We start from the raw sequence: 17,792 nt of genomic DNA, 5'->3' as shown, positions 1-17,792 counted from the left end.
CTGAACGTTGAGGCTTTAAGCCAACTTTTTCACTCTCCACTTTCACTTTCATCAAGAGGCTTTTGAGTTCCTCTTCCCTTTCTGCCCTAAGGGTGGTGTCATCTGCATATCCGAGGTTATTGGTATTTCTCCTGGCAATCTTGATTCCAGCTTGTGTTTCTTCCAGTCCAGCGTTTCTCATGATGTACCCTGCATATAAGTTAAATAAACAGGGTGACAATATACAGCCTTGACGAACTCCTTTTGGTTGGTCCATAATGGTATTCAAATAGTGATTGTTGGTTGACTAAATAATATACATTTAAGTTAAAAGAATTAACGACAGCAGGATCTATAATGCTAAGAAGTGGCTTCACTTTTTCAGTGGATTGATGGCTCTAGAAATATTTGATGTTTCAAACTGCTAGATGCACAATCTGTTAAGGAGTAAGACCCTGGACTCCAGACCTCCTGCGTCTCTTCTGTATAAATGTCTTAGTATTCTTTGCTGAGAGTTTCTATTTTTTTAAATTGGTTAAGTCAGTTTGCATGTTATATTAAGTCATTTTGAAGGCAGAATTTTTAACCTGTTAATTATGAATGTTTAGTGAACAGTTACTATATAAAGGCACTATCTCTGAGGTACCAATAGAGATAAAAATATATTAGATGCAAGGCATATATAGTAGGTATAGTGCCTTTCTATCCTTAATAAGTTTGAAATATAATTGAAATATTTATTAAATACCTTGAGAGAGAAAGTATAAGAACGAACTAACACAGAAGTGTAAGTTGATCAGTTGTGTCCAACTCTTTGCTACCTCATGGACTGTAACCCACTAGGCTCGTCTGTCCATGGGATTCTCCAGGCAAGAATACTGGAGTAGGTGGCCATTTCCTTCTCCGGGGGATCTTCCTGACCCAGGAATCCAACCTTTGTCTCCTTGTATCTCCTGCGTTGGCAGATGGATTCTTTACCTCTAGTGCCACAGGCGAAACCCCTTACAAAGCTGTATGTGAGAGTATTGTAACTGCCTATTATATGGTCCTAAAGGAGAAATAGATTGTTTTGGATAGGAAAGTTCGGTAGCAATGTGGAAGATTTGGAGGAAGACTCATTGGAAGAGACCCTGATGCTGGGAAAAATTGAGGGCAAGAGAAGGGGGTGACAGAAGATGAGATGGTTGGATGGTATCAGTGACTCAATGAACATGAGTTTGAGCTGTCCATTTAAGATGGACAGCATATCATGTATAAAAGTATGAATATTGGAAAGCACAGGAATATTCTAAAAACAGTAAAGAGACCAGATTGATTAGAATGAAAGATAGCTTGGCAAAGTGAATTGTTATCAATAGGATTGAGCATATTATAAAGTTTCTTGTAGGTATTCATTATGTCTTTCAGTCTTTCTAATACCAAACCCTTTCTTGTCCCTAAAAAAAAACTGGCTGTTAGTAGTAACTGGAAGAAAAGCAGATTTGAGTTATGAAAGGTTTGGGGAAGCTATGGCCAGAGCAAATACTGCTAGCCTGTTTTTTTGTAAATAGAGTTTGATTGGAACACAGCCATGCCTATTCATTTACATATAGTCTGTGGCTGCTTTTATTGAGTTGAGCGTTTATGACAGAGGCTGTGTGGCCTGCAGAGTTAGAACAAACTGAAAATACTTACTCTCTGGTCCTTCACAGAAAAAGTTTGCAGACACCTTCTTTAGATCCATGAGTCTTTACTATAAATAACAAATAATAGTATTTCTAAACTACTAAGATTTCGGGCCACATGATTATTTGTCGTGGAGGGTGGGACAAGGGGAGCTGACTTGTGTACTGTAGGATGTTCAGCAGCCTTCCTAACCTCTACCCAGTAAATGCCGGTAACACCTTTCCTCTCCCTCTCCACTGCCACCCTCCTCCATCCCTCAGGTTGTGACAGAAATGTCTCTGACGTTGCCAGGTGTCCTTTGAGGATCAAAATCCCCCTCGGTTGAGAATCACAAAATATATGAATACCATAAATGTGATTTTTTCCATGTTAGTGATTTTGAGTAATATTTCTTAATTTTATTTTTGTGTGCTTTGTTGCTTAGTCATGTCTGACTCTTTGTGATCCCATGGACTGTAGCCCACCAGGCTCCTCTTGTCCATGAGATTGTCTAGGCAAGAATACTGGAGTGGGTTGCCATTTCCTTCTCCAGGGCATCTTCCCGACCCAGGGATTGAACCCAGGTCTCCTGCATTACAGGCCGATTATTTACCTTCTGAGCCACCTGGGAAGCCCAGTTTTATCTCTAGGTCTGCTTTTGGCAATTAAAATTTCTCTATTTATTCTCCTAGTCTTCTATCTTAGATAATACACCTATCTGTAAAGGGAGTTGTAAGTCAGTTATATGTAGGAAGCAGGATAGCATAGTGAATAAAGCATGGACCTTCAAGCTTGACTTCCTGCCTTCCTGTGATGTTGGATAAGATATTTAACCTCTGTATGTATCAGTTTTCCAATAGGGCTGTTATGAAGAATTAAAGGAGATAATGTGCTACAATGTGCAATTTAATGCCTTGTGATATAGTAAATGCCATGTAAATGTTTAGTATTATTAGTATTTACTCATACTCATAGTGTCATACAAACCTAAAAATTATATGAAATAAAATTCGATTGTATTATGAAGAGGCAGTTTAACTTTTACTAGGACTGAAATGTAGCATGAGCTTTTTATTGTGTTTTTATTTTTTAGGTATTACATGAAACCTTCCCTAAACATACATTTCTGATGAATGGCCTAATTCAAGGAGTAAAGGTAAGATCAGTCCTGTGTACATACATATGTATATGCATGTACACAAACATGGACACGTACGCTTAGATATGTGTAATTCTGCCAGTCCCTTATGCTATTAGATCATCTGCTAAGTGTTAATTTTTACAATTGGAGTATATACCTCAGAGGATTGCTTAACACTTTTTAAATGAACTGTTTTAAATCGATTTGGCTCAGATATAGACAACTATGTATAATAATGATAAGCCACATCATAACATACTTCCCCTGTGTTTTATGTGTTGGCATTTTCATTATGGAGATCTGAACACTTCTGTAAACTAGCAACAAGCATATATATTGAAGAGAAAAGAACTATTTAAAAAATACACGAATATGAAATACATTGTTATGGTAAAGTATTGATTATTCTACATTTTCTTTACTGTTGATTCCCTGTGATCAACAGGTTTATAAACAGAAAATAAGCATCTAATATTCCTTCTAGAATTGCTAGTGTAGAGTTGTAGTCAAAAATTCATTAGAACATTTAGTATTTAATGTGCTACCAAAGCCCTGCAGATGATTCTGGACAGTCTTGGGAATTTTCAGTTATATACAGACAAGAAATAAGCTTCTTATCTAAAATTTGGTGATGTACTTCTTTTAGAAATATACTTGTTTAAAATTCTTCTTTAAAATGATTTATTTTTGGCTCATCAGTATACATAGTATATGTATTTTCTTCATTTAACTTTTTTTTAGGGTTTGTTGTCATTCCTCAGTGCCCCTCTTATTGGTGCTCTTTCTGATGTTTGGGGCCGAAAATCCTTCTTGCTGCTAACAGTATTTTTCACGTGTGCCCCAATTCCTTTAATGAAAATCAGCCCATGGTATGTACACATTCAGATTATAGCAATTAAATATTAACTGTTAATTGTTTTCTGAATATTCCCTCATTTCTTTCACTTTTTTCCATCTTATTTATGTAGGTTTTAAATATATTTTTCTAATATATTTATTCTTTGATACAGATAAAATACAGTAGCTGAATAATACAGCTAATTAAAAATATAGTAATAAGTAATAAAATATTTTGAACTTGTTGCCACTATAGAAAGCATGTAGACAACTAGCTAACCTGCTTTTGGATTTCATAGCCCAAATTTCAAAATGGTATTTTAGGGATTGGATAGAGTTGGTAACTTCTAATTTTCTTAAGTAGAATGTTTTAAAAAAAACAACACAGTTTATCATTATTATCTGTATTAATTAGGAAGAGATCTAGTTATATATCAGTTCCAAATAGTACTTTCCTAAAATCAGGGAAATTCATTGCTAATTTCTCTCTCCATGTGAAAGAAGTCTGGAGTTGAGCAGTTCAGAGCTGATATGGCAGGTCCTGGAAACTAAATTTTTTTCGTCTTCACGCTCTGCCATCCTCTGCTGTCACCTTGCTGTCCAGGATGGTTGCTTATGTGAGTTCCAGCTTGTTGTCACCTTCAGGCAGCAAGGTGGAAGGAGTGGCTTAAGAAGAGCACATCGCCTTCTTTTAGGAAAACTTTAGAATTTTCACCCAACCTCTGCTTGCGTCTTTTTGGTCAGATTTCAGGCACATCTTAGTTAAGAGAGACTGGGCTTCTTGCCACCTTGATTAGAATCAAAAGTCTTTCACTGGGGAAAAAGGGAGGGAAAACTCACAATGAGAATGATTTTCCCAAGATAATAGAGCCCAGTTTAGTTGTAGATAACTGTGTTAATTCTTTGACTAATGTTCTTCGCCACTTGAGTGTTAATGTTAGTTACTTCTACATCATAGATGGGCTGTATTTCCATGGTGTATCTAGAACCAGGGGTATTTATGGGGCAGAATCTTCCTTTCGCATAGGTGAGATATTGCCCTAAAGGCCAAACCCCTGACGAATGCTAATCATGTAAATGAAATCTTACTGAACAAATCTAGGACATGAACAAATTATTGGCTGTGAAAAGCAGCATGTTAGAAAAAAATCTAGTAAGCAGTAAAGTACTTGTGGCATGGTATTTTGAAAGTGAAGTGTAATTATACTTGACTTTAAAAACTGAAAGTCATCATTACAGCAGAAACTTCTTATTCTCAGCAAGGGATGTTTGAATCATGAATAGCAAAATGTAGTTTGCTTTTTAAAATGGCTTTTGTTCATCTCATAGTATTTATATTGGACACTGCCATATAGGTTTCTTCTATATATATGGAAACTGAATTCTTTGTTTTGGCAACATTTGAAGAGCTAAAGATAACTTATGGAAAAACATCTAGTTTTTTATATATAAACTTAAGGTAATAGAAACTGAGGAACTAACTTGCCCCCTCAGTTTTATTTACTAAATTTTGTTTTTTTGTGTAGTACTGTGATGGGAAATGAGATGAATTACAATAAACTCTAGTTTTTTGCTATTTTTAGTAGAAACAACAACAAAGCCACTTACCCAACAGCTGGGTAAAAAATTGACCTGAAAACATTATCTAATTTTAAATATTCCTGCATAGTAGCTGAGCTGCTATTGAAGGCCCACTTCTAGCCCAATGTTTTTGTAATATCTGGAGCTTATGATTTATAGAAGGATTAATCTATGAATTGTCTACTAGCTGTTGACTGAAATTAGCTGTTCTTACATTAGTTCACTTATAAAATGAAGGTAGATCAAAGTAATGGTAATTGTTCTAACCTTTTCTTGTCAATTGTCTTTTAATCCTAGGTGGTACTTTGCTGTTATCTCTGTTTCTGGGGTTTTTGCAGTGACTTTCTCCGTGGTATTTGCATATGTAGCAGATATAACCCAAGAACATGAAAGAAGTATGGCGTATGGCCTGGTATGTTTAGTCTAATACCTTTATTTGCTGAAAAACACCCCATATTGTCTCTTATTACAAGGAGTACAGCCTTTGCATTATAAGATTTTTTTGCATAAATACATTTTATAAAAATCATCCATTAGATTACATTAAAAATTTTTTTCAGTACAAAAACCATGTAAGTTCTGTTATTTTCATACAGAATTTGTCAGACATGTCGGATTTGAAATTATAGTGAAATATTTTTACCTTATGGAAGTTCTTTTTAATAAACTACTAAAGGAACTATTTAATATGTAATAAGACTAAAAATTACTAATATTTAGTGGCTCATCTAAAAGATAATAGGTTAATATCCATTTCCAGGATCCCAAACCTTTTCTGTGGCTTTGTGGGCCACATATAGTCTCTCTCTCATATTCAACTTTTTAAAATTAATTTTTATTGAATAAATCTGACATAACATTATTTAACTTTGAAGTACACAAAGTGTTGCTTTGATACATTAATATATTGTAATATAATTGCTGTTGCATATTTATCATACTACGTAATTGTAGTACAGTATTGTTGTCTGTACTCATTTTACCTTGCCTTGGTGCTCTCTGGCCTATTTACTAGTCCTTGCACGTTTGTCTCCCGTATTCTTTTGTTTTTCCTTGTGGGCATGTGTTTACATCACTTTTAATGTGAAAGAACCATTTATAAGTAGATTTAGCCCACAGGTGGTAGGTTGCCAGACACTGAACATTGTTTTGGTAAACTAAATACTTAGTGGCGGTAGAGTCTGTTGTCTGTCAAATCAAGTTAACAGATCATGATTAGATAGCCAGAAATGGGATGAGTTTCAGCAGATACGCGGCAAGCATTTCCTGTTAAATAAGCACTAGAATATCGTGTCAGGCTGAATCTTACTTTTATGAGAGACTGTTTTATCTTTGATTCAGAGGTCAAAAAGAATATTTAAAAAATCATGGAATTAAGAGGATTTTGAGAGAAATACAGTAAGAAACTTAGAAAAAACTAATCTGCTGTAAACTCAAGAGTAAATGATAAAAGGTTGATGATAGCCAGGATGTTTTTAAGCAGCTTCCCGGGTGCCGCAGTTGGTAAAGAATCTGCCTGCTCAATACAGGAGACAGAAGAGATGCCAGTTTAGTCCCTGGGTTGGGAAGATCCCCTGGAGGAGGAAATGGCAACCCACTCCGGTATTCTTGCCTAGAAAATTCCATGGACAAAGGAGCCTAGTGGCTACAGTCCATGGGGTCACAAAGAGTCAGACGTGACTGAGCATGCACACATACGTACTATAAAATTATCCATTTTATGTGGATAGATAAATCAGTTTTGTGGCCATAGTCCAGATTGTTTCTGTTTTTGCTAAAGTAATTTATTTTGTCTTAGCTAAATCCTTGAAATTAATAATTTTCAGCCTGGAAGCTTTATGTTTTAAAGGCACAACTAGGAAACGACAACTTCAGTCTCTCAAAGTTATATGGATGCAGATAAAAGAGGTTAATGTGGTCTTTGTGGCCCTCCTTCTGTTCGGTCAGGAACAAATGGCCACCAGGTGGGAAGAACTGAGGAGAAGAGAAGTGACCTGAAATAACCTACACTCTGATTAGGCCTTTTCACTCTGCCTTTGCACTGTGATCCTGAGAATATTCATTGACTTTCACAATGAGAGCCATTGCCCCTTTCCCAGCTCAGTGCCAGAGCTCTGCTTATACCCAGGTCCCTCTGAGACCACAGCCCACTACAATTAATTTCTAGAGTTACTGAAACAAAGTACTACCAGAATCCAGTTTTAAAACATTTCTATCAGCCTGAAAAGTTCCCTTGGGCACATCTGGCATCCATCTCCACTTCACCCCTGACCTCAGGCAGCTACTTTCTGTCTCTGTAGTTTTGCTTTCAATAGAAATTTCATATAAAGAAAAATGTAAACTGTAGTCTTTTGTGTCTACACTTAGCATAATCTTAGGAGGTTTATCTATGCTGATATATAGATCAGTAGTTCCTTTTTATTGTCGTGTAGTATTCCACTGTGTGGGACGTACCACATTTTGTTTAGCCATTTACTAGTTGATGAATGTTTGGGTTGATAGCTAGATTGTTGATAGTTATTAGAATTTTATGTATTTGTCAGAGAGCTGACCACTGACAATCGAATTGCTTATCCTGAACGTGTATGATTAATAAACAGCTATAGGAACTTGCCCAGGTGGTCCAGTGCCCAAGCCCCTGCACTTACAAGCAGAGGGCCCAGATCGGACCTCTGGGGAGGGAGCTAGATCCTGTATGCCACAGCTAAGTGTGCGTGCTGCAGCTAGAAATCCTGCATGCTGCCGCCAAGACCAGGGCCACCAAGTACATAAATCATAAATATTAAAGAAAGACTAAGCAGCTATAAATAAGCACTCCTGTGCAGGTTAAATGCTCCATGCAAAAGTTAGAAAGAGCATAGAAACAATAAAGCGCAGAGTAGTGAGCAGGAACTCATGGACCTTCAGCATTAATTTCTAACTGCCCTCTGAAGAGTGTGGTCTCTCTCAGGTGTTACGTGCCGTCACATCTACTGTTGGTTTGCAGAACACTTTGTCCAGTAGGGCAGATATGTCTGCGATTAGCGGTTTTTCTCCACCTGTGTCTCCTCTACTTTAATCTGCATCTTCAACCAGACATGTATGGACTTCCTCAGAATTTGAGAGAGACATGGTTAGAGATGTGCTCAATGTCAAGGATCAAAGCTCTCATTCTTCCTAACCCTACCACCTAATGAAGACCAAGCTCAGTTTTATGTTGTGGCTTAATACTGTTACTGCTGAAGAGATAAACTTTAAAGTCTTTCAGCTGTATTTCAGCCAGTAAAAATTCATCTAACTTTAGTATTGGGGGAGAAGCCCCAGTGGTATTGAATTTCCATAGAGTATCATTTTAGACTCTTTCCACAGAGCACCATGGGACTGTGGAGGCACCTGGGAACCAGCATGCCTGGCAGCTGGGGTTAGGGCGGGTATTTGGACAGTAATCCAGGCCCCCAACCCTTCTTCAACTAAAACAATTCTTGTTTATTTTTTAATATATTTTTACTTATAACTTTGTCAGCAGGATTTATTTAAACAGAGGGTGCCAAGGCTTAAAAGAAAGTTTGAAGCCACTATCTTAGAGGTTATTACATATTTTTAGTTAAGAATCTAATTCTTTTCTCCTCCTGCAAAAGAAGAATGTGTAAGAAAACCGGCACAGGGAGGAGGAAAGGGAGCAGTAGGAGGACTGAAGTCAGTCAGAGTCTCCCTGGTGTGGAAGGAATGGAGCCAGGGTGTCCTTACTGATCTCTTTCTGTTGATACCAATTTGCTGCAGGTTTCGGCAACATTCGCTGCAAGTTTGGTAACCAGCCCTGCAATTGGCGCTTATCTTGGACGAGTGTATGGGGACAGCTTGGTGGTGGTCCTGGCGACAGCAATAGCTTTGCTAGATATTTGTTTTATCCTGGTTGCCGTGCCGGAGTCATTACCTGAGAAGATGCGGCCTGCGTCGTGGGGAGCACCCATTTCCTGGGAACAGGCCGACCCCTTTGCGGTAATTTTATACATTTTGGCAAAAACATGAATGTGTGATTCAGTGCAGCATTAATGTTTTGTTGCAGATGTTTCTTTGGGGAAAACTTCATGATGGATTTTTAAAACTACTTTGGAAACTTCAGAATAGTTTTGGGGAGGATGAGAATAAACTGGGGAAAAAAAATGACAACTAGGTGTCTGTATGTACACTGCCAGAAGATACCTCTGCCTGTTCTTAAGCATAGTAGCATAGTTCAGTGTTTTGATATAAAACCTTATACCGGTCTTTTTCTTGTTCTAGTCCTTAAAAAAGGTGGGCCAAGACTCCATCGTGTTGCTCATCTGCATTACCGTGTTTCTCTCCTACTTACCAGAGGCAGGCCAATATTCCAGCTTTTTTTTATACCTCAGACAGGTAAAATTGTTTTCTGCTAAAGTGGACTTTTCTTTCATTGTTTAGTGCCTTAATAAAAAAATTTAATCTTGATAGAGCTATTAGAGACTTTTTTAAATGACTATCATTTTAGAAATAACGGCTCACTAGAATTAACTTCCTAGTTAGTGTGACCGATGCATTTCTATTAAGACTCTTGGCTTAGGCAAAAAGAGATACTCTTCCTGTCAATGTGTGTGGTTTGAGTTTATGTGTTCCTTACAGAGGTGACGGAATGCTTTAATCCATTTACCTGCCCCAGACAGTCTCTCTGGAGAAGGAAATGGCAACCCACTCCAGTGTTCTTGCCTGGAGAATCCCAGGGACTGGGGAGCCTGGTGGGCTGCTCTGTGAGCCTGGGTCTCACAGAGTCGGACACGACTGAAGCGACGCAGCAACAGCAGCAGCAACAGTCTCTTTGTGATTTAGAGCATATACTAATAAAGCAGCTAGCCAGAATGAGAGCATTAGTTTTTTTCTTCTTGACACTAATCTTACTTGGCAGAGATTCAGCCTTTATCAATATGCATGAAAATTACAAAGTGGTATGATATTTATTTGTAAAGTAGATTTTAAATGCTTGACAGCAGTCTCCAATTTAGGAAATCAAAATTAAGGGATCAGGATTTAAATTTATTTAATCTGAGTTAAGTAGCTGTTATTTTCATCATCTTACCTTGTTATAATTTTGGTTCTCAGTGAATGCCAGATTCTTCCTTTGAGGAGTTCTTTGATTATGAATGAATTGCATTTTCTTTTCTTGGCCTATTTAATGTTAATATACAGGTAGTTATGTTAGTATGGTATTTATTCTGCTTTTATATTTATTAACGTTACTTTTTTGGAAATCCTCTAGATAATGAAATTTTCACCAGAAAGTGTTGCAGCATTTATAGCAGTCCTTGGCATTCTTTCTATTATTGCACAGGTGAGTTTCTTTTTCATTAGAGGGAGAGATACTTGAAGGTTCACAGATAACAATTCTGTTAGTATAGGTTGACACATACTAATCAACATATGATGTGTAAACAAGAAAGACAGTTTATTGATTTACACTAGAATATAGTCACCTGCATAAAATCAGAAGTTTTATGTTAGTCTTGTTCTACTGTTGAATGATTCATTCAGTAAATGTTTATTGAATATCTGTCATGAGTCAGGCTCTTGTGATATAGCAGTGAACTTAACTAAATCCCTGCCATTGTAAACTTAGCATTCTTGTGGGATAAGAAAATGAATAAAGGTGTCAGTGTAAACATATCTGGTGTAATGAAAACTAGAGAAAAAGTGTATAAAAGGGATACGGCACGTGGCTAGGATAGCGTGTTATTTTATCTGGGAGAGTGAGAAGGCTTTGCTGATGTGACATTTGAGCCGAGACCCAAAGGAATGAGGAACGACCCACTAGAATACCTGGAGGAGGAGGATTCTGAACCACCAGCACAGATCTACACCTCTGGAGACCATTCCTAGATGTGTGATAAACAGCTAGGGGACAGGATGGCTCTGGTGGAGTGAACAAGGGAGAGTGTCAGGAAATTAAATCCAAGAGTTAGAGAGGGACCAGATTTGTGTGGGATCTTCCAGGTCTCCATAAGACTTGGCAAGAAGATAGGAAGCCATGGGAGCGTTGTGAACAGAGAAGTGACATGAAGGTATTTTTATCTTGGGAACCCAGTTGGGAGCCAGTGGTTGTTTGAAGAATAAGATATTAATTAACACAAGAATCTGGATTTCCTTAGATAGTTCATCCTGACCTTTGCATTATCTCTGTTCCATACTTTCCCCAAGGTGGAAAAGATTCTCCCTTTTCTTCCTGTTTGGCTTTGATTTTCTAGATTCTGTAAGAGAGCGCACGCACATACATACATACACGCGCACACACACACACACACACACACACACTTTCCCATCTGAAATCCAGCCTCCTGGTTGCAGCTTTGTCTTACTGTACTCTTAAAATGGTAAGTGAGCTCTATTTGATAGTATTAATGGATAGTTCACCATCTCCTAGGTAGGACTGCTTCTGCAGATCTCATCATTTATGAATTTCTGGTAGGTTTAGTTAAAAACTTTAAATTGTGTAATATACTTCCCCCATGACCTCACACATGCATACATATGGCACTAATTATTAGTCCTATTTTTAACCTCAGTTTTATCCTAAGAATCCTTGATCTGGAAAAACACTGCATTCCTTGCTACCAGAAATGTGTTCTTTATCTTTGGAGGAAAATACAGTATTGCTGGTATATACAAATAGCTTTAAAAAAAACACCTTTCTGAACATGAAGTAAAGTGTACTAAGACTAAAGCTTGATGAGTTATCAAATGTTAACTGACCTTGAATCCTGAGATAAATCTAGCCTGATAGTTACATCTTTTTTTTTTCATATATTGCTGTGATTAGATTTGCTACTATTTTATTTGATTTGGATCTTAAAGAGAACAGGCTAACAGTTCCTATACTGACACTTAAGAGGTTAGTAGCTGTATGGTCGTAAGTTCTGTTTCATACTTAACTGAGCATGGAAGCTGTAGGTGGGCACCTGGTAAATTTGGGCACACTGTGGACTGCTTGAATGTGTAACTGAAGGTGCTTTAGAGGAAGTTTTCCCTTTGCTCAGTAGATGGTATCAGGTACAAAGGATACAAAATTGAAAACAGCCCTATGAAGAGCTCGAATCAGGGTGGGCAGACACGTGAACCCAGGAGACAGCCTGGTTGGGTTTGCCTTAGAAAGAGTCCTGCAGTAGCAGGTTCATGAGGGCTGGGACTCTGGGAAGGAGCACGCCTCGGCCCCGCCGGCGGTGACAGCACAACAGACACTGTATACAGAAACATGGTCCACAAAGAATGCAGTACTTAATTGACCAGTCACCTTTGGGGGCCTACGTAGGGATGTAGTGTTTGAGATGTAAAATCACATTTCTGAAAGTGAGAAAATTAGTTAAATTTCAAAAACAGGTGAATAGGAGTATGTAGATCAGTCCTGGGTGTTCATTGGAGGGACTGATGTTGAAGCTGAAACTCCAATACTTTGGCCACCTGATGTGAAGAGCTGACTCATTTGAAAAGACCCTGATGCTGGGAAAGACTGAGGGCAGGAGGAGAAGGGGACGACAGAGGATGAGATGGTTGGATGGCATCACTGACTCAATGGACGTGCGTTTGGGTGGACTCCAGGTGTTGGTGATGGACAGGGAGGCCTGGTGTGCTGTGGTTCATGGGGTCGCAAAGAGTCAGACACGATTGAGCGACTGAACTGAACTGAACTGAACTGAGCCTGCATGTAAATATTGATAATTATAGTTTGTCATTATATGAATTAAAATATCAAGTATAGTTTATAGCCCTACAGGTAGAAGCATTATGTTATGTTTTCATTTCTGGCAGGTGTACAATTGAGAATGACTTCTCCCCTGTTGACCTCTCAAGGCAGTGAAAACTAGTGTCTTTGTGTCTCTCCAGCAGCACAGAGCTGCTTGCAGCTCCCCATTGGTGCCTCCCTTTGTTTATTTTCTTGCTTGCCCTTGTCCCTCTGTTCCTGCCGTGCTTACTGCCTCCCCCTTTTACAACTTGAGTGTTCCTTCTCTGCGTTCTCATATTAAGTTGCCTATATCTCTATCATGGTACAAAATGCACTGTATTATGAATTTTACCTATTTATTTCTGATTATTTTCGCCTCAGTGGATCATGGATTCTAGTAGAGCTCTTAGAAGATGTGAGGTCAGAATTATATCGTAATTTGTTTTTGTCACTCTAGCACCTTAAACTGCACCTGCAGCCCCACGGGTGCTAAATCAGAGGTCACTTTTTTCCCCATAGTAAATATAGAAATGTAGCTTCTCACCCAAAATTATGAGATCTAATAACATGGTACAGCCTTTCAATAGAAGCCACGTGGTTGCCATCCCCTTGGGGGCCTTTACTCTGGTTTGCCATAGGCCCATCACTTCCATGGTGCCAGTAGGCAGGAGTTCATTACATTTGCACTAAATATTTACATGAGTGCATGAATACAGTTCTGCACATTTCTCTTCCTTGGTGCTGTCATCTGGTCACCTGTGTTCTGGTGACATCCAAATTTACCAAGCCAGTGCTGTCAGACACATCTGCTGGACATCTCAAACCTGATATGGCCATGACTGCAGGCTGGCTCCCTTCCCCCCGCGCTGCGCATCTCACTCAGTCCCATCAGCACTCTCCCAGTTGTTGAGGCCAGGAACCTTGGCACCATTCTTGATTCCTTTCTTTCTCCTTCTCCTACATCCGGCCCATCAGATGGCATCTCCTTTTACCTCTCTCTCCAAAACATATTTTGGGTATTTTTGTTTGTGTGTTTATTTTGTTTTTAGACTTTTAACTTGTGTTTGTTTTTGCTTTAAACTTTTAATTCCGTATTGGAGTCCAGCTGTTTAACAATGCTGTGGTGATTGCAGGTGCACAGCAGGGTGGCTCCGCCACACGTAGGCATGTATCCATTCTCCCCCAAACTCCTTTCCCATCCAGGATGCCACACAGCCTGTGCTGTACAGGACAGTTCCCTTGTATAATTTCTTTTTAGATTCTTCATATAAGCAATATCATACGATATTTCTCTTTCTCTGACTTACTTCACTACGTATGATAATCTCCAGGTCCATCCATGTTGCTGCAAATGACGTTATTTCATTCTTGCAATGGCAGAGTAATACTCCATTGTGTATACGTACCACATCATCTTCATTCATTCACCTGTCGATGGGCTTTTTAGGTTGCTTCCGTGTCTTGACTGTTGTGAACAGTGTTACAGTGAGTTCAAGTGCATGTATCCTTTCAGACCTTGTTTTTCTCCAGATCCATGCCCAGGAGTGGGATTGCAGGGTCATGCAGTGGCTGTTTTTATTTTGAGGAACCTCCATACTGTTTTCTGTAAAGGCTGTACCAATTTACATTCTCATCAATAGAGTAGGAAGGTTCCTTTCTCCCCTCACCCTCTCCAGCATTTATTGTTTGTAGATTTTTTTTTCATGATAGCCATTTTGACTGGTGTAAGATGATACCTCATTGTAGTTTTGATTTGCATTTCTCTAGTAATTTGTGATGCTGAACATCTTTTCATGGGCCTGTTGGCCATCTGAGGTGGATTTCTTTTAGACATCATATATATGGGTCTTGTTCTTGCATCCATTCAGCCACTCTATGTCTTTTGGTAGTGCATTTAATCCATTTGTTTACATTTAAGGTTAAGAATAGATGTAAATATCCTTATACATTTAAGGATAAGTATTGTGTTCCTATTGCTATTTTTTTAATTGTTTTCAGTTTGTTTTTGTAGGTATTTTTTCTTCCCTTCTCTTTCATTCTCTTCTTTTGTGGTTTGATGACTAACTTTGGTGTTGGGTTTGGTTGCTTTTTCTCTTCTGTGTGTTTATCTATTGTAGTTTTTGGGTTTGCTGTTCCCCTGAGGTTTCAGTATAGCAGTTTGTATATGTACCAGATTGTTTTAAGTTGCTTGTTTCTTTCTCGCCTAGAGCAGTTTCTTTAGCATTTGTTGCAAAGCTGGTCTGGTGGTGCTAAATTCTGTTAGCTTTTACTTGTCCGTAAAACTTGATTTCTCTGTCAAGTCCGAATGAGAGCCTCACTGGACAGAGTATTCTTGGTTGTAGGTTCTTCCCTTTCATCATTTTAAATATATCATGCCATTCCCTTTTGGCTTTCAGAATTTCTGCTGAGAAATCAGCTGAAAACCTTATGGGAGTTCCCTTGTATGTTATTTGTAGTTTTTGTCTTGTTGCTGTTAATATTTTTTTGTCTTTAATTTTTGTCAGTTTGATTACCATGTGTCTCAGTGTGTTTATCGTCGGGTTTTAAAAAAAAAAAGCCTGGGACTCTGCGCTTCCTGGACTTGGTTGACTGTTTCCTTTCCCATGTTAGGGAATTTTTCAGCTGTTATCTCTCCAAATATTTTCTTGGGTCCTTTTGCTCTCTTCTTCTGGGACCCATATAATGCAACGGTTGGTGCATTTAATGTTGTCCCAGAGGTCTCTTAGGCTCTCTTCATTTCATTTTTTTCTTTATTCTGTTTGTCAGGAGTGATTTCCATCACTCTGTGTTCCAGGTCACTTATCCATTCTTCTGCCTTCGTTATTCTGCTATTGATTGCTTCTTGTGTGTTTTTCATTTCAGTTATTGTATTGTTATCTCTGTTTAGTTCTTCTAGGTCTTTGTTAAACATTTCTTGCATCTTTTCGATCCTTCCCTCCATTCTTTTTCCAAGATCCTGGATCACCTTCAATATCATTATTCTGAATTCTTTTTCAGGAAGGTTGCCTGCCTCCACTTCATTTGTGTTTGTAGGGTTTTATCTTGTCCCTTTATCTAGGACATAACCCTCTTCCTTTTCATTTCATCTAACTTTTTGTGATTGTGGTTTTCATTCTGCAGGCTGCAGGATTGTAGCTCTTCTTGCTTCTGCTGTCTGGCCTCTGGTGGATGATGCAAGAGGCTTGTGCAAGCTTCCTGATGGGAGGGATTGATGGTGGGTGTAGCTGGGTCTTGCTCAGCAAAACTTTGTTTGCTAACAGGTGGGGCTTCTGTTGGTTGGTTGGCCTGAGGTGAGCCAGCACTGGAGCTTACAGACTGTTTGTTGGGGCTGACGTTGGGGCCTCTTTAGAACTTACGCCATTGAGTACTTCCAAGAACTGCTGCTCCTTGTCCCTGTGGTGAGCCACAGCCACCACCACTGCCCCTTACCACCACCTCTGCAAGAGGCCGTCCAACACTAGCAGGTAGGTCTGGTTCAGGCTCCTGTGCGGTTACTGCTCCTTTTCCCTAGGTCCTGGTGTGCACAAGACCATGTGTGTGCCCTCCAGGAGTGGTGTCTCTGTTTCCCCCAGTCCTGCAGAAGTCCTGCAATCATCCTGCTGGCCTTCAGTTTCTCTGGGGATTCCTCCTTCTGTTGCTGGATAGCCAGGTTGGGAAGGTTGATGTGTGGCTCAGAATCTTCAGCCCAGTGGGAAAACTTCTGTAGTATAATTGCTCTCTAGTTTGTGAGTCATGAGTCACCCACCCAACAGTTACAGAATTTTATTTCATCATGATTGCATCCCTCTTAACATCTTGTTGTGGCTTCTCCTTTGTCTTTAGATGTGGGGTGTCTTTATTGGTGGGCTCCAGCGTCTTCCTGTTCAATCACTGTTCAGCAGTTATTTGTGATTCCAGTGCTCTCTCAAGAACTGGGTGAGGGCGTGTCCTTCTACTCCACCATCTTGAACCTGTCTCCCCCAAACCTATTTTAAATCGAAGTGTTTATCACCATCTCCATTACGAGGAACCTTGGCTAAACCGTGACAGTAGCCTCCATTTGGTCTATTTCCATACCCGTCTCCCTACTGTTTGCCACTTGACAGAGGGATTTTTGCAAAGTTGAAATTGAGTCTTGTTTAACATTCTCTTTCTGTCACAATCAGAATAACATCTAGGCTCTTGACAAAACCTCATTTTCCTCTTTTCTCCATATACACTTGAATTGGAGTGCCCTTTTCCCCTGGGTACTCATATAACTACGCCCTCCTCTTCATTCAGCTGTCACCTCAGAAAGGCCTTTCCTGCACGTCCTGGTTTGAGCAGCACCTCTATCACACTACCTTATTTTATTTTTTTCATAGCAGCTACAACCTCAAATTTGACTATTTTCTCTCTACTTGGAGGTGATCTAGTGGATTGGCCAAAAAGTCTGTTTGGGTTTTTCCATCTTATGGAACAAGTATTTCCATCTATGGAACAAGTATTTTGACTAACCAAACATTTTCTTTGTACTTTGTACTTAGTACAAATTACTTAGTTCTTTGATCTATTCACTGTTCCCAAGTTGGTGCCCTCATTCCTAAAATCGCATATTGTATGAACTAGGCAAATATTTGTTGACTGAGTGACAAGTTGATGTCAGTTAACTTAATTAGCTGTGTCATCTTGGTTAAGTCATAAGTCATTTTAACTTTTGGGACTTGCTTCTTTTGGTTCTCTTGAAAATGAGAGTTACATTGAATTCAGTTCAGTTCAGTTCAGTCACTCAGTCGTGTCCAATTCTTTGTGACCCTGTGAATCGCAGCAGGCCTCCCTGTCCATCACCAACTCCCGGAGTTCACTCAGACTCACGTCCATTGAGTCAGTGATGCCATCCAGCCATCTCATCCTCTTTCGTCCCCTTCTCCTCCTGCCCCCAATCCCTCC

The 17,792-nt window shown here is 39.1% G+C and overlaps 1 protein-coding gene across 1 annotated transcript in view; it reads left to right on the top strand.

The window, feature by feature from the left end:
- HIAT1 (hippocampus abundant transcript 1) overlaps positions 1-17,792 on the top strand; it is a 52,105-nt gene that overhangs the window by 26,995 nt on the left and 7,318 nt on the right. Inside the window, exons 4-9 of the mRNA XM_010831035.1 lie at positions 2,717-2,779; positions 3,506-3,633; positions 5,480-5,594; positions 8,942-9,160; positions 9,443-9,556; positions 10,431-10,502. Of these exons, the coding sequence (XP_010829337.1) occupies positions 2,717-2,779; positions 3,506-3,633; positions 5,480-5,594; positions 8,942-9,160; positions 9,443-9,556; positions 10,431-10,502 (711 nt within the window). The remainder of the gene's footprint in view (positions 1-2,716; positions 2,780-3,505; positions 3,634-5,479; positions 5,595-8,941; positions 9,161-9,442; positions 9,557-10,430; positions 10,503-17,792) is intronic.

The sequence above is a fragment of the Bison bison genome, unplaced genomic scaffold (genome assembly GCF_000754665.1).
Source record: "Bison bison bison isolate TAMUID 2011002044 unplaced genomic scaffold, Bison_UMD1.0 scf7180017864519, whole genome shotgun sequence".
NCBI classification, from domain to species: domain Eukaryota; kingdom Metazoa; phylum Chordata; class Mammalia; order Artiodactyla; family Bovidae; genus Bison; species Bison bison.
Note: the sequence above shows the minus strand (reverse complement) of the source record. Positions and strands in the feature narration are given on the sequence as shown.